The sequence below is a fragment of the Elephas maximus genome, chromosome 4 (genome assembly GCF_024166365.1).
Source record: "Elephas maximus indicus isolate mEleMax1 chromosome 4, mEleMax1 primary haplotype, whole genome shotgun sequence".
NCBI classification, from domain to species: domain Eukaryota; kingdom Metazoa; phylum Chordata; class Mammalia; order Proboscidea; family Elephantidae; genus Elephas; species Elephas maximus.
In genome coordinates, this window is record NC_064822.1 from 27,375,722 (window position 1) to 27,398,635 (window position 22,914).

General features: G+C 39.3%; 1 protein-coding gene across 6 annotated transcripts in view; it reads left to right on the forward strand.

Moving 5' to 3' along the window:
* The window catches only part of ODAD2 (outer dynein arm docking complex subunit 2), a 257,613-nt gene that overhangs the window by 53,435 nt on the left and 181,264 nt on the right, over positions 1-22,914 (forward strand). For all 6 annotated transcript variants that reach the window (XM_049881739.1, XM_049881742.1, XM_049881741.1 and 3 more), the window contains exon 10: positions 3,274-3,421. In XM_049881739.1, the coding sequence (XP_049737696.1) occupies positions 3,274-3,421 (148 nt within the window). The remainder of the gene's footprint in view (positions 1-3,273; positions 3,422-22,914) is intronic.

Consider the following 22,914-nt stretch of genomic DNA (forward strand, 5'->3'; position numbering starts at 1 on the left):
TTTGTTAGATTTTACATTTAAGCATTTTGTTTTGTCTTTTTTTATGGAGCAGTTGTAAATGGAATTGTATTTTAAATTTTGGTTTCTGTGTGTTCATTGCTAGTACATAAAAATACAACCAATTTTTGTATGCCACTTACTAGTACTTGGAATTTGTTTTAATATTCCTTGGGATTTTCCATATAAATCATCATCTGCAAAAAAGGGAAGTTATAATCCTTTCTTTTAATCTGTGTACCTTGTATTTCCTTTTCTTGCCTTATTGTGCTTGTTAGAATTTCCAGTACAATGCTGAATAACAGTAGTCAAAGTGGACATCCTTGCTTGCTCTCAGTCTAAGGGGGTAAACATTTAGTCTTTCACCAATAAGCGTGATGTTAGCTGTAGGTTTTGTACATATTAGTAAGGTTGAGGAAGTTTTCCTTTATTCCTCATTTTCTGAGTGTTTTTATCATGAATGGGCATTGACTTTTGTCAAATGCATTTTTAATATAAATTGATATGATTGTGTGAGTTTTTTCCTTTAGTGTGTTAATATGGTTAGATTACATTGAATTTCAAATATCAACCAGACTGTGTCCTTGCAATAAGCCCCGCTTAATCATGGTGTATAATTCTTTTTATATGTAGCTGAATTCTATATGCTAATATTTTGTTAAGAATTTTTGCATCTGTAATCATGAGGTGATTATAGATGCAAAAATTCTTAACAAAATATTGGCATATAGAATGAGGTGGAAACCCTGGTGATGTAGGGGTTAAGTGCTAAGGCTGCTAACAAAAGGCTCAGCAGCTTAAATCCGCCGTGCTCCTTGGAAACTCTATGGGGCAGTTCTACTCTGTCCTATAGGGTCGCTAGGAGTCGGAATCGACTCGACGGCACTGGGTTTCACTGGGTCATCATGAGGTTTTTTTTGTTTTGTTTTTTGGTACTGTTTTGTCTCATTTTGATATCAGGCTTCATAAAATGAGTTGGGAATTGTTCCCTCCTCTTCAATTTTCTAAGAGGTTGTATAGAATTGGTGTTAGTTCTTTAAACATTTGGTAGAATTCTCCAGTGAAACCATCTGGGCCTGAAGATTTCTTTTTGGGAATTTTAAAATTATGAATTAAATTTCATTGATAGTTGTAGTGCTATTCAAATGGTCTACTTCACGTTGGGTGAGATGTGGTACTTGGTACTTTAAAACTGATTCATTTCATTTAAGTTGTCAAATTTATGTAAAGTTGTTTGTAGTATTTCTTTATCCCTTTGATGTCTTTAGGATCTACAGTGATATACCCTAACTTATTCCTGATATTGGTAATTTGTGTCTTCTCTCTTTTTTTGTTTGTCAGTCTTGCTATAAGTTTGTCAGTTTTATTGATCTTTTGAAGCAGTGGTTTTTTGTTTCATTGATTTTTCAAATTGTGTTTTTGTTTTCAATTTTACTGATTTCTGCTCTTTATTATTTCCTTTCTTCTGTTTGCTTTGGGTTTATTTTGCTCCTTCTTTTCTAGTTTACTTAGGTGTGAATTTAGATTATTGGCTTGAGACTTTTCCTCTTTTCTAATGTAAGCATTTAGTGCTATGTATTTCCCTCTCTGTACTGCTTTAGCTACATACAACAAATTTTGATAAGTTGTGTTTTCATTTTCATTCAGTTCAGTGTATTTTTTTTTTTTATTTCCCTTGAGACTTCCTCTTTGAGCCATGGATTATTTAGAGGTGTGTTGTTTAGTTTATAAGTATTTGGACCTGGAATGGACACACTGCTCCAGGGGGTGACAGGCACCTCTTATCCCTGGGTATGGCACTAAATGCATATTCATCTGAGACCGTCTCTTCCAGTACTCTCTTCCCCATGATGCTCTGTACTGCTTTCATCTGAATGAGCCTCCCTCTTCTCTCCTCCTTCTAACAGAAGCCTTTTCCTCTGACACTCTCGTATTATAAAGAAATGAATTTCCGTACATCCTCATCCTGTACACCGAAAGCTTCACTCTCTCCCCTTCTTTGCATTTATCGAACCTCTTCCATGAGGGCAGTGATTCTCTTACAGATCTTCTTTGCCTCAAGTCCTGCTTCACTACAGGACCATTGAGAGTTTATTTCTGTCATGTAAATACAAGATCTGGGAAACAATATCAAGATAAATATCTCGGGTTGACTACCTCCTCACATGTGAATGATGGATGAGAGTCCTTGAGACATCATTGTGGGTTTAATAAGCTAGCAGCTGGAAGACATGCATTCATGGATGGGGAGATGGGGACCAGCTGGTGCAATGAGTGTGCAGGAAGGAGCTCTATAGGGTATTAGGCCAATACAGTCAGGGTACATTTTTGTTTCATTGATTTTTCAAATTGTGTTTTTGACTGTAACCACTCCTAGTGATCTACCAAAGTTCTTGTGATCATGTTGTCTATGCCTTAAACTGTCGAATGTGGTCTGTATCTATGGAACTCAGCATTTAGCGTGCTAATGTCTCTCGGAGTTGGTAGTTAACTCCTTGTTCCTGAACCTGATTTAGGTCATTGGTCTTCTTTGACATCTTGTGCCCTTCCGAATAGTTTAGGCATCATGAATAGGAAGGTGCTAACTACTGACTTCCTTTGGTAAGGGAGACTCTTTCATTTTAAGGTATTTGCAGGACTGAGCAATAGAGCTTTCTGCAATAATGAAAATGGTCCATATCTGCACTGTCCAGCATGGTAGCCACTAGCCACATGGGCTATTGAGTAATTGAAATGTGGCTGGTATGCCTAAAGAGCTGAATTTTTAATATTATTTAAGTAAATAAAATTAAGTAACTCTAAATATAAATAGTCACATGTGGCTAGTGGCTACCTTGTTATATAGCACAGTCTTAGGACATTTACTTAATTCCCTTGTTCATATTTCACTCTTTTCTCTATTATTATTGAACCTAGGGCAATAATGGGCCCCTGGTAGCACAGTGGTTAAGCGCTTAGCTGCTAACCAAAAGGTCAGCACTTTGAATCCACCAGCCGCTCCTTGGAAACTCTACAGGGCAGTTCTACTCTGTCCTATAGGGTCACTATGAGTTGGCGGCCATGGGTTTGGTTTTTGGTTTTAGGGCAATAATACTCAACCGCATCTGCTCTAGAGACATGGACTTATTTACCTCCTCATGTAGATCCTAACAAAGATCTAGAATTCAGGAGGTGCTGGTATCTTATCTGTTGCTTATACACGTGTTGCTGAAATATTATCATTATAACCATGTTCATGCTGTAGCTTACATATATTTTTATTGGTGTCGTTCTTAGTAAGGCTACTGACAAGCCTGAGGAAATTATTAGTGAGAGTTCCTCAGAGAGTGAGGAAGATGAAGAACCACCCGATCATCGTCAGGAGGCAAATGCTGATTTGCCGTCTGAATATTGGCAAATTCAGAAGCTGGTGAAATACTTAAAGGTAAGAAAGACCTTTTGTGCTTTATTTTCAATGTTCATTTTAAAAATCCTTTCCCCAAAATGGATATTCTGCTTCCAAGTTTATTATATATTTCTTTCCAATAAGGGCAGTAAGCATCCCTCTTATTATGTATTAAAAAAAAGTGTTCACAGGGGAAGGTCTCATTACCCTAGGTTAGTGAGGTTAGTCCGCATGGAACAGCCAGGCTGCCCAGTACCGGCCCTCTCCCCTGGTTAGAGAGAGGGGAGTTTGGCAGCGGCAGTCACCGCAGCGGCACTGCTTTCCCTACCCCTCGAGCTTGATGCTAGCGTGGCAATAAGAATTCCCACCAGTTGCAAAGCATTCCAGCTGATGCTATTCTGCAGTGAATGTGACTAAGATAACGCATTGAGTGATTCTTTCTGGATAAATACTTGGTCCCTCATGCCTTATCAGCCTACTTGCAGTGTGAGACTGAACTTGACAGTTTTTGTAAAAAAGATTTATTATATTAATAGTTTTAGCTCTTTTTACAATTAATGAAGTTAAAATATGAAGGAAAGGGATTACTGCAGTGGAAATGTGAGCAGTATTTATGTGATGGTAAAAGCCTAAGCTGTAGCCAGATAGTTTTGTGAGGTGCTTAGTAAGTGACACAGCCTAGAACTTAGCATACGTCTGATTTCACAAACTCATGCTCTTTCCACTGCACCATGAAATGGTGATTAAGTCACAAAAATATCATATTTTAATTTTACTAATTGTAAAACAAGCTGACCATTCCTGCCTCAGCTGGAATTCCCAGAATTCTTCAGAAAAAGTTATGTGCTTTTCTGAATCTCAGATCCCAGACAAATTAGGCGACAGATTGGAAAAAATGGAGAAAAGTGTTATAATTCTCCTTTAAGAATTAAAGTTTAATAATCAACATAGAGACATTACTGGTTTGAAGGAATCCACTGGTATCGTGGAAAGCAAGAACAGGAAATGCTGACAACTTTTAGGAGCCAGGTAGGAGAGAAGTGGTCACGACTAAGCTCATGGTCAGTCTCGCTTATAGCTTTTTGCATGTTGTAAGTGTGTTCATGGCTTTGTCTGCTGCTAATGGTGAGACCTTGTTGCAAAAATAAATATTAATATGTTTACATGTATAGTATACTTTATACAAATCTGATTAAACCACCACCAGCAACAAAAAACCAAATCCATTGCCGTTGAGTCGATCCCAACTTGTAGTGACCCTATAGGACAGAGTAGAAACTGCTCCATAGGGATTCCAAGGAGCAGCTGGTGGACTTGAACTGCTAACCTTTTTGGTTAGCAGCCGAGCTCTTAACCACTGCACCACCGGGGGTCCTTCAAGTCGTATAAAACCAAAAAAACTAAACCCTTTGTCATTGAGTTGATTCTGACTCATAGTAACCCTGTAGGTCAGAGTAGAACTATCCCGTAGGGTTTCCAAGGAGTAACTGGTGGATTTGAACTGCCGATCTTTTGGTTAGCAGCCATAGCTCTTAACTACTACGCCACTAGGGTTTCCTCAAGTCCTATACTGGTAGCAAAATAAGTCCTTAAGTTAGAAATTCCTGTGATCCTGTGTAGTCTTATCAAGCTGGTTTGGAGGTCCAAATGTTATGTTATTTAGATATACCCTGTAATATTTGCTGGCATTTTCCAGTTTTTGAGTATTTGTTATAAACCGCAACTTGCTCTCTGCAAGCAGTTTAGCAGAGGAGATGTTCATGTTGTGGAACATTCCAACAGGAAACCAGAAACCCATCTAAAATCTGAATTAGCAAAAACGATATCTATTTCAGTGGCCAAATCAAAATCAGGGCAAGCCTATGCAACATTTGTAACATTAAAAAAGGAAATGAAGCAAACCCTCATGCCCAGCTTGGCAGTGCTTTTGGAAGCCTCCTAATGATTTGACCAATATCAATGCAAAACTAAACTTTTTTTTTTTTTTACTTCTGGAATATTTGTCGTGAAACGAAGATCAACACTATTCAATAGGACAATCAATGCCTTGTGTGTTTTAAAATTCCACTTTAAGAATGATATAAAATATTTTTAATTTTATCTTTAAATTTTTAATGATTTCTATTTGACATATATTTTGTGTTAATGTTCCCCTCTTTTAATGTTTTTATTATCAAATGCCTATATCAGATAGAGGTGATTTCTACATGTATAATTGTGTCATAATATATTGCTTTATAGTAATAATGAACTGTGCATATATTATATAGACTTTTTTTTTCTTTTTACAGACAATCTCCATTACCTAAAATTATTCACTTACGGTTATGATCACTCATTATTATTTAAAATCACATAAATATGAAAAATACAGAATAACTTAGGATTTGGGAATTCTTGAGAATTCTTGGGAATTCCCATTTTTTATTCCTGAATCACAGAGATTAATATCTGTCAGGAATTTGGAAACTGTAGTGTGGAGCGCAGGCAGGCTTTCACACTCCTCTAAACCCCTCGGACAGGTGTCTTTGTGCAGTGCACAGACTGTGCAACTGAACCCAGTGCCTGGCATGCACAGCCACAATGCTGGACCCGGGGCCCTCAGGAGACCTTGACACCTCTGTTCCTTTACTGAACAACAGGGCTGGTAGTGGTTCCTCTCCCTCAACACTTAAAAAGCATGTCTTCTGGGGTGGGGAATGGGGACTGGCGGCAGAGAACTTTGACACTCACCACTCTCTCAGATGTGAGTGGCTGGAGCCAGTGGCTTGAGTCTTAGGGGCTTGGACATGGCCTTTGGAAGAAGAACTGGGAGTCACTGATGTTTATCCAAAGAGTCCTGGCCCATTAGGTTTATTTCGTTAGTAAAAGGAAACAGAGTCACAGGTGTGGAGAAATAACAGGAGTCAGGAGGCAGAGTAAGGGGGTAGTTAGAATAATGGTCTTTGGTGTTGGACAGATTTAGGTGGAGTTGGGATTCTGCCACTTACTAGTTCAGTGGCCTTGGGTGAGTCACCTAAGCCCTCTAAGCTTCAGTTTCCTCATTGGTCAAGATGAGAAAGTTAATATTCTCATAATTTAGTATTATTATGAAAATTAAATGAAATATAACACATGTAAATGCTTAGTACAAAGTACTTAACTGTTGGCAATGATTACTTACATTGCATATTATTATAGAAAATGTACAGCACAAAGTCCTCTTGACTTGCACAGGTGGCCTTCAATTTTTGCTTTATGCTTTCTAGCAACCAATAAACGGAGGAAAAGTACAATCAGTTAAGAGACTCTTACCATCATAAGGTAAAAATAAACCAGTTGCCAATGAGGATAACTCAGCCTGGTGCTAAGAACAGAACGAATTTTCCCCTTTGAGCCTTAATGGGGCAGACACGGAGTGAGGGAGTGGACATCCTCAATAATACCCGCCCAGTGAACATGACGAAGAGTTTCACGTAACAGTCCAATTAGTAGACAACTGTCGTGAGTGTTTCAGCTCTTTAGGGTAAGTCCATATAGTATTAGGCCAAAAAGGGATGCACTATTTCTACCCCAGAACAGCTAAGGAAAACATTTATTGATGAAGTGCTACTTAAGCTTGCACAAGTTACTCATCAATAAATCATGTGCAAATGTGATACTTTTGGCCAGACAGTAAATTTCTTGGACTTCTTATAGTTCCCACTGGTAAATATTCTTAACATAACCAATAAAAGAGAAAGTATATCTACAAATGATTTCAAGGTTTTTGACATTTTGATAAATGTTTTATATGGAGACACAAAGAGATGTTAAAAGTCTATGAATGCAAGATTGAATGCCTCCAAGTCATCTCAAAATAAATACAACTGACGTTTTAATTTATAAAATTATGCCTCATGTAGACTTAAACTAGCAGAGAAATGTTAACGTCGATCTGAATTTCTACTTACCATTTTCCAAGTAGAGCAGTGTCTGTGATTATTGGAAAAAAAATTTGATGAACTCGTTAATACGCAATCAGGTCAGTGAACTATAGCTTATTATTTATCCAGAACTATGAGCTCAGATTTTGGCACATAAGTAAAGGGAGTTTGTATTTAATTTTTTGGTTTTGACATATGTTCATTTCAACTTGCAAGTTTTATCTATGTATATATTCTTTTAATGCAGATTTTTTGAAGGCAACTTAATTTTTAAATTAATGAATAGATTGCATTTTTACCCATCAACTTCCAAATGTCTTTTTTTCCCCTCAAAGCTTGTAACTTTGTGCTTTAGTTTTAAATGAAGCAATAGACCCCTATTTCAGCTACTGTTATTGATTAATACCCTTTGCCTTCTACTATTGTTGGGCTTTGGGTTGTGTGTCTTATCAGCTACTCCTTGAGCAGTGGGATTGTGTTAAATTCATTTCTGTATTCCCCAGGGTGTCTTGCTAATGAGCACAGCCTCCTTCTTCCATCTCCTGCCCAAATGGTATGAGGGGGAGAGAACGAGGCCTCCAGGGAGCAAGGTCTGGCTGTTCTTCCCTCTCAGCTCCATAAGAGCCATTTTTCCTCGCCCTGAGTCAGACTTGTTCTTTGTGCTGTTAACGTCTTTCCGCACCTTCTCTGGTTCCCGTCTTTCCTCACTTTTTCTTTGTATGTATATTTTATGGTGCCTTTACTAGCTTTACATGGACAGCATTTTCTCCTCTGGCCAGGACTGCTTTGAAATCTTACAATTAGGATGTTTTTCTTTTGATCAGTTGAAGTGACTGGGGGAGATGGTATGCCACACATTCGTTCTGTGAATATCTCTAAAAATACAGTCAAGTTTCACCCATTTCTGACTAAGGTATATGGAGAACTCCTTTGTGAAGTAATAGGAGAGTTGTAGGATTGTTTTTTGAAATGTGGACTTATTATTCACAAGTATATTATAAATTAATATAATGAGTGCTTTTAAGCTAGGTAAAATGTTCAGAAGTCATAATTATACATAGTTCTGCATTTCATACACATTAGTGTTGTTGTTAGTTGTTGTTGAGTTGGTTCCAACTCACGGTGACCTCATGCGTAACAGAAAAAACATTGCTCAATCCTGATTTCTTGAAAGCCTCATGAAATCCGCTTCTCTGTGGATTGAAATGGATCAGGTATGGAATTTAATACTATAGAATCAGTAAACCCAAGAGGAAAATCATGAAGACTAGGGTGATGTCTAGAAAATGGTCAGTCAGCTTCTAAATAGTTTGGAGAGATCTCTGAGGCTAGGTGTAGAATCATGATTTACCTCTCCTGTGGGCATTTTCCCTGGGGCTGCCACTAATGGATAAGATACCTTCCTGGCATCAGCCCCAGGCTTAGCTAGGTACTGTTACTCATAGCAACATTGGAGGCAGCTGCCTCTACTTCAAAGTGTTTCCTTCAGCTGGGCCATGCTTACGGCAGTGGGACTTTAGGGGCTCTTGGGAAGCCTGGTTCTTCTGTGGCAGGTGGATGAGGAAATGCTGCTATGAAATTCTGATAACAGGCTGCAAGCTGGCTTTGGATCTAACTAGATACTAATGGCTAACCATTTTATAGTGCAGGCACTGAGAAGTAATTGCTAGTAAAAGGGGAGCGGCAGGATTTAAATCAAGGCAGATGGGCTTCAGAGCTCACGTTCTATACAATATCCATGTGAGGGCTGCCAGACTGTGCTCATGGCCAGAGAAGGCACACCGGGAGAAGCTCAGACTTCAGCCTCAAATGGCTCCCAGGGCAGGCTATGTCTGGGTCACTAACTTTGACTGTTGTGGCTATACCTGATACGAGTGTGTGCCATCTCTTTCAGTATATTTGGGGTGTTATCTGGGTCCAGGCGGAGGCTGGTTGCTTTTTAGCCCCATGTCCTCCTACGTAGATTTTCCCTGGTGGGAAACTGTCACAAAGGAGACAACACTTGATGGAAAGACACTAACAGATGCAGGCAAAGGATATAAGTTTCTTTAATATAAAGCATACACCTTCCTCGACCAGACAAAGCAGGAGACACAACGGCCTTCTCTCCTATGGAGAGTGAGCTTCCCTGGCCTTGACTTTCCTCTAGGATGCCTTGCTGTGGAGGATATCATTCATCAGGGTGAGCATCCCATTGGGTCCTTGAAGAATCTGTCTTGTTCTCACAGAGGTTTTATACTGTGCTACCTGTCTGCTGGAAACCTTGGTGGCGTAGTGTTTAAGTGCTACGGCTGTTAACCAAAAGGTCGGCAGTTAGAATCTGCCAGGTGCTTCTTGGAAACTCTATGGGGCAGTTCTACTCTGTCCTATAGGGTTGCTATGAGTTGGAATTGACTCAATGGCAGTGGGTTTTTTTTTGGTTTTGCTTGCCTGCCTGCTTGTTTACCAGGGGTGAGTGATTGGTAGCAAGCCCAGAGCATTTCTGAGTACTCGCTCGCTGCAATAGTGGAGGAATCTAGGTTAATTCCCTGAGCCGTTTCTCCTGACATACCTCCTCCCTGTGGGATGCCTATTTCTGCACCTGGGATTTTGATCAGAGTCCAGCTGGAGTAGCAGGGAGTCATGATGACAGAGAAAAATGAACCCATGAGCAGGTGGTTTGCAGAGTGAATCTGAGTGGGAGAGCCAGGAGGTCTGTAACAAGGGGGTTGCATTGATAGGGTGTGTTGGGGGCTGGGAATAGGGTAGTGTCCTTGGAAGCTGTGAAGAAATGGCCAAGAAAGAAGATAAGTGAGCTAATGGGGAGTGTTTGGCTCAGAGAAGATTATGTTTAAGAAGAGTGAAATACTCAAATAGAATAGCCCATGCAACAGTTGGAAATAAAGAACTGAAACTCAAATTATTTATTTGAAATAGAAATGCTGTTTAGGGAGCCAGGGAAATTAATGGGACTGAAAAGAGAGTGTGGAGTGTGTGGACCTGTTTGTGTCTATGTCTTTTCATTCATTTTTGAATGTGACCTCTTAATAGCTAATCAGAAAGTAGCTGCCTCATTTGAGTTAATACAGATAAGGCCATATTTTTGGATCGAAATCCCTATATTTAACTAACAGTGTTTCATTACGTATTAGTTTGCCACCCTGTAAGTAGATTGGTTCATCAATCTTTTTTAAATTTTGAAGAAAACATTTTATTTAGTAATTTTATGCAAATAGCTAGCAAATAAAAACATTGATTAAAGCAGTGATTAAGGAAATGATTAGAAAAAATGTGAAGCAAAAGAGAAAAATGTCGATTTTTGAAGTTAGTGTCTTTCCATTTGAAAGCTCCTGCACACTGAATGAAATGATCTCTCAATGACCCTGCAATGAGATGGAGTGACACAATAGCCGCAGATGTGGGCTCAAACACACCAACAATCATGAAGAAGGCACAGGACCAGGCGACGTTGTCTTCTGTTATTATATAAAGTCAGCATGAGTTGGAACTGACTGGATAACAGTTAAAAACAATAGCACTCTAAAACTACAAGGAACTAGATATAAAGACTGGGGAAATGATGGGTTGATTAATTAATATAAATTCACAAATATGACATCACTCTTGAGGATTCTTTTGGGACAATCATGATTATCCAGATTCTAGGGGAATGGTGAGGTTGAGATCTGTGTGGAAAATTCTGGACACATGTAACTCAGCAGAGAAGAAGGGCTGATGTAGACTATTGTTGGCGGGATAGGGTTATAGCTGGGCACACATATTACTGTCTTCCCCATCCACAATCTCGGTCCCTGGGTTGTGCAAATAGTTTGCCCTAGGCTACTAACCAAAAGGTTGGTGGTTCGAATCCACCCAGTGGCACTGCGGAAGAAAGGTCTGGGGATCTGCTTGCACCAAGATTATAGCCAAGAAAACCCCATGGAGCAGTTATGCTCTGTAACACGTGGGGTTGCCATGAGACAGAGTCAGCTTGACATCAGTACCCACGAAGTGTTGGTGAGATGCAGGGCCTAATATGTTTATCCTGTAGAACCAAGCTCAGAAAATGCTGGTGTGAATTTTACCTTGCAGGTGAACCAGGGAGCTCTGCTGGTTAACCTGTTCTGTTACATATCCACAAATTCAGAGTTTTCAGGTCATGATAAGTGAACATGCTTGGTGGTTCCGCAGGGCGGTCGTGACTAGTACTGTTCTCCAGAGCGACCTGTAGAAGACATTCATATTAGAAACTCCACGAGACCTCAGAATAGACTCCCGGGCTCCCTCCCTGCGACGTTTTGGATTTCCTCTCTGAGGGGAGATTCTTGGTAGAGACATTTTTCAGGCTTGAAAACCGTTGTCAAGAGTGCTCTTGTGGGGCTTGGTTCCTGTATGATCTTGAATGAACTGATTTTTTAAAAAAAGCCCACAAAACCTAAATTGGTTAACGAGTTCTTCTAAGTGGTAATTGGGAGTTATGTGATTTTTCATCGGAGGAATTTGATGTGCATTATAATCCATTACAGTTAATTAAATTCCTTTCCCATTACTCGGGTTTTGGATATTGAGCGGCAGGTAGTGCTTTGTGGTCGCGCTGGTGGAAAAGCTGAGAAATCCTTTGCTCCAGGCCGCGCAGAGGCCTGGGACCAAGGCCAGGGCTCTATCTTTATTGCCTGCTGCCTGTTCGTTCTGTTTCACTGTCAAGTAATTCAGGACCCACAAGGCCTACAGACTTTGCTGATGTGTCTTTGGGTCTTCTCTTTTGTTTGGTTTTCTTCATTTGAGTAAGGGACTAATTAAACAGGGAACACTTAGAATTCATTACTCATTTTTGGAAAAAGTTTTGAATTAGCACTAATTCGCGCCTCAGATAAACTTCGTGGACTACGACACTACCACCATGTAAAGTTAATTCAATATTCATTTTTAGAAGGCAGTGTTAGAGTCTGCTTTTTTATTAAGTTTTTACTTAAAGAGATGAAGAAGGTACAATGTTTTCCTTTTATAAAGAATCTTACTAAAATGGAAAACAATGTTCACAGTTTAACCTCATTGCCATTGAATCGATTCTGATTCATAGCGACCCTAAAGGACAGAGTAGAACGGCCTCATAGGGTTTCTGTACCCAAATAAACTTCAGTAGTTAGGAAGGAAAATTAGTGCCACTCTCATGAGAAATGTTCTTTAAGTTAATACATAGGCTGTTACACTGATGTTGGTTAACTTTAAAAAGTATCTTAGAGACATGAAGAGTAGGAGGACTTTTTAAAAAATAGTTGAATTAATTAATTTATTTATTGTGCTTTAGGTACAAGTTTACAAATCAGCTCAGTCTCTCATGCAAAAAGTTATGCACACCTGGCTGTGTCCTCCTAGCTGCTCTCCTCTTAATGAGACAGCACATTCCTCCTCTCCATTCTGTATTCCCTGTGTCCATTCAGCCAGCTCCTGTCCCCCTCTTCTTTCTCATCTCGCCACCAGACAGGAGTTGTCCACATAGTCTCAAGTGTCTACTTGAGCCAGGAAGCTCACCCCTCACCAGTATCATTGTCTATCTTATTAGCCCAGGCCAATCCCTGTCTAGAGTTGGCTTCAGGAATGGTTCCAATCTTGGGCTAACAAAGGGTCCGGGGAAAATGACGGTCAGCGTTCCTCTGATCTCAGTCAGACCATTAAGTCTGGTCTTTTTACGAGAATTTGAGATCTGCATCCCACTGTTCTCCTGCTTCATTAGGGTTTCTCTGTTGTATTCTCTGTCAGGGCAATGACTGTTGGTAGCCTGGCACCATCTAGTTCTTCTGGTCTCAGGCTGATGGAGTCTCTGATTTGTGTGGCCTTTTCTGTCTCTTGGGCTCATATTTACCTTGTGTCTATGGTGTTCATCCTTCTCCTTTGCTCCAGGTAGGCTGAGACCAATTTATGCATTTTTTTTTTTTTTTTTACAAGGCCGCTTGCTAGCATTTAAGACTGCAGAAGCCACTCACCAAAGTGGGATGCAGAACGTTTTCTTAATAGATTTTGTTATGCTAGTTGACCTAGATGTCACCTGAAACCATGGCCCCCAGACCACCAACCCTGCTACTTTGGCCTTCAAAGCAGTTGGTTGTATTCAGGAAACTTCTTTGCTTTTGGTTTAGTCCAGTTGTACTGACTATCCCTCTGTTGTGTGTTGCCCTTCCCTCCACCTAAAAAAATCTATGTCTATCTAGTTAGTGAAATATCCTTCTCCCTCCCTTCCCACCCTCTTAACCATCCCAGAATATTTTTTCTGCATTTAAACTTTATCTAGATTTCTTGTAATAGTGGTCTCATACAATATTTTTGACCTTTTGCAACTGACTAATTTCACTCAGCATAATGCCTTCCAGTTTCCTCCATGTTATGAAATGTTTCACAGATTAATCATTGTTCTTAATCATTACGTAGTATTCCATTGTGTGAATATACCATGACTTATTTATTCATCCATTGATGGGCACCTTGATTGCCTCCATCTTTTTGCTATTGTAAACAGTGCTGCAATGAACGTGGGTATGCATATATCTGTTTGTGTGAAGGCTCTTATTTCTTTAGGGTATATTTGAAGGAGTGGAATTGCTGGGTCATATGGTAGTTCTATTTCTAGCTTTTTAAAGAAGTGCCAAATTGATTTCCAAAGCGGTTGTACCATTTTCCATTCCCACCAGGAGTGTGTAAGTGTTCCAGTCTCTCCACAACCTCTCCAACATTTATTATTTTGTGTTCTTTGGATTAATACCATCCTTGTTGGAGTGAGATGGAATCTCATTGTAGTTTTGATTTGCATTTCTCTAGTGGCTAATGATCGTGAGCACTTCCTCATGTATCTGTTAGCCACCTGAATGTCTTCTTTAGTAAAGTGTCTGTTCATATCCTTTGCGCATTTTTAATTGGGTTTTTTGCTGTTTAGTTTTTGCAGTATCATGCAGATTTTAGAGATCAGATGGTGATTGGAAATGTCATAGCTAAAAACTTTTTCCCAATCTGTGTGTAATCTTTTTACTCTTTTAGTGAAGTCTTTGGATGAGCATAGGTGTTTGACTTCTAGAAGCTCCCAGTTATCTAACTTTTCTTCTGGTATTTGTGCATTGATAGTAATGTTTTATGTACTGTTTATGCCATGTATTAGGGCTCCTAGCATTGTCCCTATTTTTTCTGTAGGAGGACTTTTGACCTTTAAAAAAATAATTACCAGCTGGTGGCACAGTGGTTAAGAGCTCAGCTGCTAACCAAATGGTCAGCAGTTTGAATCCACCAGTTGCTCCTTGGAAACCCTATGGGACATTTCTACTCTATACCATAGTGTGGCAAGGAGTCAGAAGCAACTTGACGACAATGGGTTTGGTTTTTTTGACTTTAGAGATTAAATCCCATCATCTAGCAAAATTTCTACTCAATAGAGTTTGCAGTTATGTTTCCTTACATTAGTGTAAGAAGTGAACACATTTTAAGTATTTGGGTTCCTTGAAATGTGTGTTGCTTGTATGTTTACATTGCCCACACACAAAAAGAATTATTCTCCTTTTATTTTTATTTCAAGGGAAATTCATTACTCATTTTTGGAAAAAGTTTTGAATTAGTACTAATTGTGCCTCAGATAAACTTCGTTGACTACAGCACTCCCACTGTGTAAAGCTAATTCAGTATTCATTTTTGGAAGGCAGTATTAGAGTCTGCTTTTTCACTAAGTTTTTACTTAAAGAGATGAAGAATGTGATAGTACAGTGTTTTTCTTTTGGCACAGTGGTTAAGTACTTGGCTGCTAACTGAAAGGTGGGTGGTTCAAACCTGGCAGCTGGTCTGCAGGAGAAAGATGTGGCAGTCTGCTTCCATAAAGATTACAGCTTTGGAAACCCTGTGGGGCAGTTCTACTCTGTCCTACAGGGTTTCTATGAGTCAGAAGCAACGTGATGGCAACAGGTTTGGTTTTGGTTTATTTTTATCCCGAGGTAGACTCCTTCATGCACATTGATTCTGAAACTCAGTTAACTGAAGTAATATAAAAATACTGTTTTTTCTAGTTGGTATATGATTTGGGGTTGCTTTTCCTCAATTAAAGCATAGCATTCCTCCTGAGAACAGGAACAAGACAAGGATGCCCTTTATCACCACTCCTATTTACCATTGTGCTGGAGGTCCTAGCTAGAGCAATAAAGCAAGAAAAAGAAATAAAGGATATCTAAGATGGAAAGGAAGAAGTAAAACTATCCCTTTTCACAGATATGCTCCTATACACAGAGAACCCCAAAGATTACATAAAAAAAAGTACTGAAACTAATAGATTCAGCAGACTAGCAGGATACAAGATCAACATATAAAAATCAGTTGAATTCCCATATACCAAAAAAGACTACTATGAAAAGGAAAACAGGACAATGGTACCATTTACAGTAGCCCACAAAAAGATAAAATACTTAGGAATAAATCTAACCACGGACATAAAAGACCTATACAAAGAAAACTACAAAACGCTACTGCAGGAAACCAAAAGAGAGCTACATAAGTGGAAAAACATACCATGCTCATGGATAAGAAGACTCGATATTGTGAGAATGTCATTTCTACCCAAAGTGATCTACAAATATAATGTGGTCCCAATCCAAATACCAACAGCATTCTTTAATGAGATGGAAAAATTAATCACCAACTTTACATGGGAAAGAAAGAGGCTCCGTTAAGCAAAGCATTATTGAAGAAAAAGAACACAGTAGGAGGCCTCACACTACCTGATCTCAGAACCTACTATACAGCCATTGTAGTCAAAACAGCCTGGTACTGGTACAGCGACAGACACACAGACCAATGGAACAGAATCAAGAACCCATCCACCTAAGGTCGGCTGATCTTTGACAAAGGAACAAAGTCCATGAAATAGAGAAAAGGCAGTCTTTTTACAAATGGTGCTGGCAAAACTGGATGTCCATCTGTAAAAAAATGGAACAGGGCCCATACCTCACACCATACTCACAGAGTAACTCAAAATGGGTCAAAGAAAGACGTAAATATAAAACCTAAAATGATAAGGATCATTTTGGATGAAAAAGTAGGGACAATGCTAGGGGCCCTAGTACATGGCATAAATTTGGTACAAACCATAACTAACAATGCACAAACACCAGAAGATAAACTAGGTAACTGGGAGCTCCTAAAAATTAAACATTTATGCTCATCGAAAGACTTCACCAAAAGAGTAAAAAGAGAACCTATGCACTGGGAAAAGTTTTTTGGCTACGACATATCTGATCAGGGTCTAATCTCTAAAATCTGTAGAATTCTTCAACACCTCAACAACAAAAGACAAACAATTTAATTAAAAAATGGGCAAAAGATACGAACAGACTTCGCCAAAGAATGCATCCAATTGGCTAACAGACAGATGAGGAAGTGCTCCAGATCATTACCCATTAGTGAAATGCAAACCAAAACCACAATGAGATACCATCTCAACCCAACATTACCGGCACTTATCAAAAGAAACACAAAAACAAAAAATAAATATTGGAGAGGTTGTGGGGAGACTGGAACTCTTAGGCATTGCTGGTGGAAATGTAAAATGGTATAACTGCTGTGGAAAATGATATGGCACCCCCTTAAAAAGCTAGAAATAGAAATACCATATGATCCAGCAGTCCCACTCTTAGTAATATATCCTGGAGGAATAAGAGCAATCACACATATAGACATATCCACACTCATGTTTATTGCAGCATTATTCACAATAGGAAAAAGATGGAAACAACCCAAGTGCCCATCAACAGGTGAATGGGTAAACAAATCGTGGTACATACACACAATGGAGTACTATAAACCGTAAAGAACAATGATGAATCCATGAAATATCTCACAACATGGATGAATCCGGAGGGCATTATGCTGAGTGAAATAAGTCAATCACAAAAGGATAAGTATTGTATGAGACCACTATTACAAAAACCCAAGAAAAGGTTCACACACAGAAAATAACAATCTTTGATGGTTATGAAGGAGAGAAGGGACGGGAAGTGGAAATCACTAACTAGATAGTAGACAAGTGTTAACTTTGGTCAAGGGGAAGACGACTCACGATATAGAGGAAGTCAGCACAAACTGACCAAGCCAAAGTCATAGAAAACTTCCTATAAACATCCAGACACCTTGAGGGACCAAGTCACTGGTGATGAAAGCTGGGGATTATGGTCTTGGGGGACATTTAGGTCAATTAGCATAACGTAGTTCATAAAATGTTCTACATCCTACTTTGGTGAGTAGTGCCTGGGGTCTTAAAAGCTTGCAAGCGTCCATCTAAGACACATTTGTTGGTCTCATCATGTTTGGAGCAAAGGAGAATGAAGAAAAGCCAAAGGCACAAGGAAAATATTAGTCCAAAGTATTAATGGACCACGTGAACTACAGCCTCCACCAGCCTGAGCCCAGAAGAACCAGGTAGAGCCCGGCTACTACCACCTACCGCTCTGATAGGGATCACAATAGAGGGTCCTGGACAGAAAAATGTAGAACAAATTTCAAATTCACGAAAAAGCAGACTTATTGGTCCGATAAAGACTGGAGGAACCCCAGAGACTATAGCCCCCTGCCACCCTAACTCAGAAGTGAAGCCATCCCCGAAGTCCATATTTCAGCCAAAGATTAGACAGGCCTATAAAACAAGCAATAGCACATGTGAAGAACATGCTTCTTAGTTTGGTCAAGTATACAAGACCAAAGGGCAACACCTGCCCAAAAGCAAAGATGAGAAGGCAGGAAGGGACAGGAAACCTGATCTAAGGGACACAGGGAACTCCGGGTGGAAAGAGAAAGGGGGAGAGTGCTGACACATTGAGGGAATTGCAACCAATGTCACAAAACAATTTACGTATAAATTTTTGAATGAAAACTAATCTGCCCTGTAAACTTCCACCTAAAACACAATAAAAAAGAACTCTTTAAAATGATTTACATAATTATTTTAAATTTAATTAAATGACGTATTTTATCAAAAAGGAATATTTAAAATCATATCTCTTTTTCCTGAGAATATACGCACAAAGTGATTCATGATGGGATTAAATAACTTGATATTTTGAAACTTTAGGAAAAAAATAACTCTATCGTACATAAATGGACTTAACTACAGGGTAATCTTATAGTTGCTTCCATGTAACACCTTTCAAAAGCTCAGAGAAGCCCTGTATGTGGTTGGCTGCCTGAAGAATACGTAGTCCTCTCATTCATCTGCATCCTTCAAAAGCTACCTCTGGAAAAGCTAGATCAACAAGAAGCTGCAAACTGAGATTACGTTGTATAGTTCCTTATTGAGTAGCATGAGGTCATTGGCTCATAGCCTAGTAAAATGTGACTCTGACATGACAGTTTTCTATGAGGACCGGTAGAGATAATCATCTCCAGTCTTGGTTTCAGGAATAATTGTGTTTTTCCTGGACAATTGTGTTTCCACGCTTCCCTCCCCATTCCCCATATGTTGTATTGCTTCACTTTGCCTTAATTGCTAAAAAGCCCTGAAGAAAACCTGTGGCTCGCTTGTTAGTGTTGAGGCCTTCCTGGCATCTGTCTGGTATGTTAACCCTCCTTCCAGCCCCATTTAATTTTCCTAGCCCTATTTTCCCTTTGTACCAGTTTTTCTTATTTTTTCTCCTTCATTTTAGAAATAAAGAAAAAACACATGGTAACCCCATGTGTTTTAGAGTAGAACTGCTTCTTAGGGTTTTCAACGGCTGTGACCTTTTGAAATAGTTCACCAAGCCTTTCTTCCATGGTGCCTTCTGGGTGGATTTGAACCACCAACCTTTTGGTTAGTAGCCAAGTGCTTAACCATTTGTGCCACCCAGGGATTCCTCACTTATATCTAAAAAAAAACCAAAAACTCATTGCTGTCAAGTCGATTCAGACTCATAGCAACCCCACAGGACAGAGAGAACTGCCCTGTAGAGTTTATCCAAGGCTGTAATCTTTATGGAAGTAGACTGCCACATCTTTCTCCTGAGGAGCGGCTGGTAGGTTCTGACCGCCAACCTTACAGTTAGCAGCTGAGCATTTAACCACTGCACAGCCAAGACTCCTTCACTTGTATCTAAGCCACCTTAAACCTTTCCTGGAACAATGTTGTTCTTAGGTGCCGTCAGGTTGGTGGAAACTCATAGCAACCCCATGTACAACAGAATAAAACACTGCCCGGTCCTTCGCCATCCTCACAGCCATTGTTATGTTTGAGCCCAGTGTTGCAGCCACTGTGTCAATCCATCTTGTTGAGGGTTTTCCTCTGTTTTATTCACTCTCTACCAGGCGTGATGCCCTTCTCTGGGGACTGGACCCTATGAGTCAGAGTTGACTTGATGGCAGTGGGTTTGTTTTTTGTTTAGGGCTGCCATAACAAAATTCTACAAAGTCGATAACTTTAAAGAGCTGGAATGTATGGTGTCATAGTTCCTGAGGCTAGTATGAATTCAGAGTCAGCAGGGTGACAAAGTTCTCTGGGAAGGCTCTTGGGGAAGATGCTTCCCTTCTCTCTCAGCTTCTGGAAGCCCTGGTGTTCCTTGGTAGACGGTCTTCACATGCCATCTTCCCTCTCTGTCTCCTCTCCTCTTTTATAGGACATCACTGTCAGGATGAATTAAGATGAACTCTACTCCACTATGACTTCTTGTTACTTGATAACATCTTCTAAGCCCGTTTCCAAACAAGGTCACATTCACCAGTACCAGAGGTTAGGACTACGGTATATGTTTTTGGGGGGACACAATTCAATACATCACATCCAATTTGCCATAACTCTAGTTGTGATTTGCATAACTTTAGTGCTAATGGGCTTTCCTGATTCTTTGAGAGATCCAGGCCTGGGCCTCAAATGGTGGAGGGGGAGAGGGCAAAGGAGATGGTGGAAGTGATGGGGAGGCTTCCCATCTCCAGAGGGGAATCTGTACTTTCAGAGGTAAAATATTAATTTCTTTATTTTTTAAGTTTTAAACTCTCCTTGCTTATTGGCTATCATCAATAAATAAGAGTAGAAAATAAGCAGAGTCAAGAAAATTAGATGAGTATGGATATAAACAGGGAGTATGCATATAAACGCAAGTGCTACTGGCTCATAACTGTTTACCTAGCATTTTAATACCACGTCTCTCTAGCTATTGGAAAATTACAATATTAAAGCTCTCAAGGGAGATCCCTTGAGTTTTAACTCATTGTTCATCCATCATTCGTCCATCCATTCATTCACATGTACTGTGAGCTAGGCCGCTAGAGCATAATTATGTAACATACACCACCCATCTAGCTATTTATATGATTTTTGATTGGAAAGAATTTTGAATTTTATGTAATGATCTGAAAATATCATAGATCTCCTGGGGAATTTGTTGCTCGATGTATTTGCAGCAAGATTTATGTTTGCTCCTCAAGATATGTTTTACCCCCAAATTTATTCGAGAAGCTAAATGGATTTAGAAAAGTAGCATTTTCTAGTTTCCAGTTTATATAATGCACTAGGCTATTGTGCTTTTTGTTTTAAGAACACATACTCACGTCCTTTTACAGAGGTTTGCCTGCTCAAGTATTTCTAAATATAAGCGTTAAGAAGAGTGTAAGAGTTACCAGATTTGATAACAATCTGTCATTTTACCTATATCTATAAACCTATTCTAATCATTAATGTACGCTGCATATTTTTAGGAAAGATATTAAAATCCATGTCCTTTTTGGTCCATTGTTGTTGTTAAATGCTGTCGGGTCGGCTCCCAACTCATGGCGGCCCCATTCACAATGGGATTGGACCATTGTGATTCATGGGGTTTTCACTGGCTGATTTTTGGAAGTAAATCACCAGGCCTTTCTTTTTAGTCTGGAAGCTCCACTATCCTTTGATATTCCCTGCTGGCCAGGGTTGGGGACTCCTGTCCCAGCTTTTGTCTCTGAATGGTTTGGCTGGCTGGCTGTGGCCTGCTGATATGTCTGTGGCATGCAGGGCATAAAAGAAGGATATATTTCTTTTCTAGTGCTCCCTTACTCTTTTCTGTGTTTAAAATCTTAAAGTATTATAAAAATAATACATTAATATATGCTTATTATAAAAATTCAATAAATGCGAAAGAATAAAAGTCCCCTTCCAGATGTTTTTTCTGTTTATATACATACACATATATAATTTTTACACATGAAATGGAATCAAACTATTATTCTATATTTTGCTTTTTATATTTAATATTATGTCTTGGTTGTCTTTCATATATGGCTCGGTCAATTTAATTATTTCACAGTATTTCATTGTATATATATATATAGCTCAATAATTTAACTATTTCCTTATTGATAGCTTTTTTAAAAATGTATTTTTTATTCTGTTTTAGGTGAGGGTTTACAGAGCAAATTAGTTTCCCATTCAACAAATTGTACACAAAATGTTCCATGGCATTGGTTGCAATCCCCACACTGTGTCAACACTCTCCATTTCTGCCCTGGTTTCCCATTTCCTTTCATCTGATTTCCTACCTATTCCTGCCTTCTCATCTTTACTTTTGGACAAATGTTGCCCTTTTGGTCTCATATAATTGTTTCTTTATGGAGCACACTCTTTTCAGGTGTCATTGTATATTTTATAGGCCTGTTTATTGCTTGGCTGAAAAGTGGTTTCCAGGAATGGCTGCAGTTTTAAGTCGGAGGGTTGTCTTAGGGGTTCCTGCAGCCTCTATCAGGCCAGTAAGTCTGGTCTTTTTTTTATGAATTTGATTTTTCTACATTTTTCTTCCTCTCTGTCTGGGATGCTCTATTGTGATCCTGCTCAGAGTGATCAATAGTGGTACCATCAAGTTCTTCTGGTCTCAGGGTCTGTAGGCTGTGGTACATGTGGCCCATGAGCTCTTTGGACTAATTGCTCCCCTGAGTCTTTGGTTTTCTCCACTCTTCTTTACTCTAGATGGGAAGAGACCACTAGGTGTATCTGAGATGGCTACCTGCAAGCTTTAGAGACCCCAAATGTTACTTACCAAAGTAAGATATAGAACATTGTTTTTATGCACCATGTTATGCCAGTTGACATAGATGTCCCACGAGTCTATGGTCCTTAGCCTCCAAGCCTAGTATCTTCATCCCAGGAGATGTTTCGTTGTGCATAAGTAGTTTCCGTGACTGTACCTCTTGTGTGCTCTATTGTCTGTCTTTGTATACATGCAACATCTATAGATATGTATGTAGCTATATTCACAACCTAACCTATATCTGCTGATGGGTATGCTCTCTTATACCATCCCATGCCTCTTTAGCATACCCATCTACCTATGTATCTCTTGTAAATTATTGTTTGTTAATAGTGTTGTTGCAGGATTGCCTGTGTTATAGTAATTGCCGTAGTTGCCTTTTGTTCTTGTGTTTCTTTCATTGTCTTTCTTTGCCTTTGTCATGTTGTGCTGACTTTCCTCGTAGAGTATATTGCCTTTCCCTTCACCAATATTACCACGTGGCTTCTATCTACTTAGTAATTTACTCTCCTTCTTTCTCCTTTCTTTGGTAACCATCAGAGAATGTGTTTTTTCTGTGTGTAAACATTTTCTTGTTTTACTTTTTTTTAATAACAGTAGTCTCATACAATATTATTCCTTTTGTAATTGGCTAATTTCACTCAGCATAATGTCGCCCAAATTC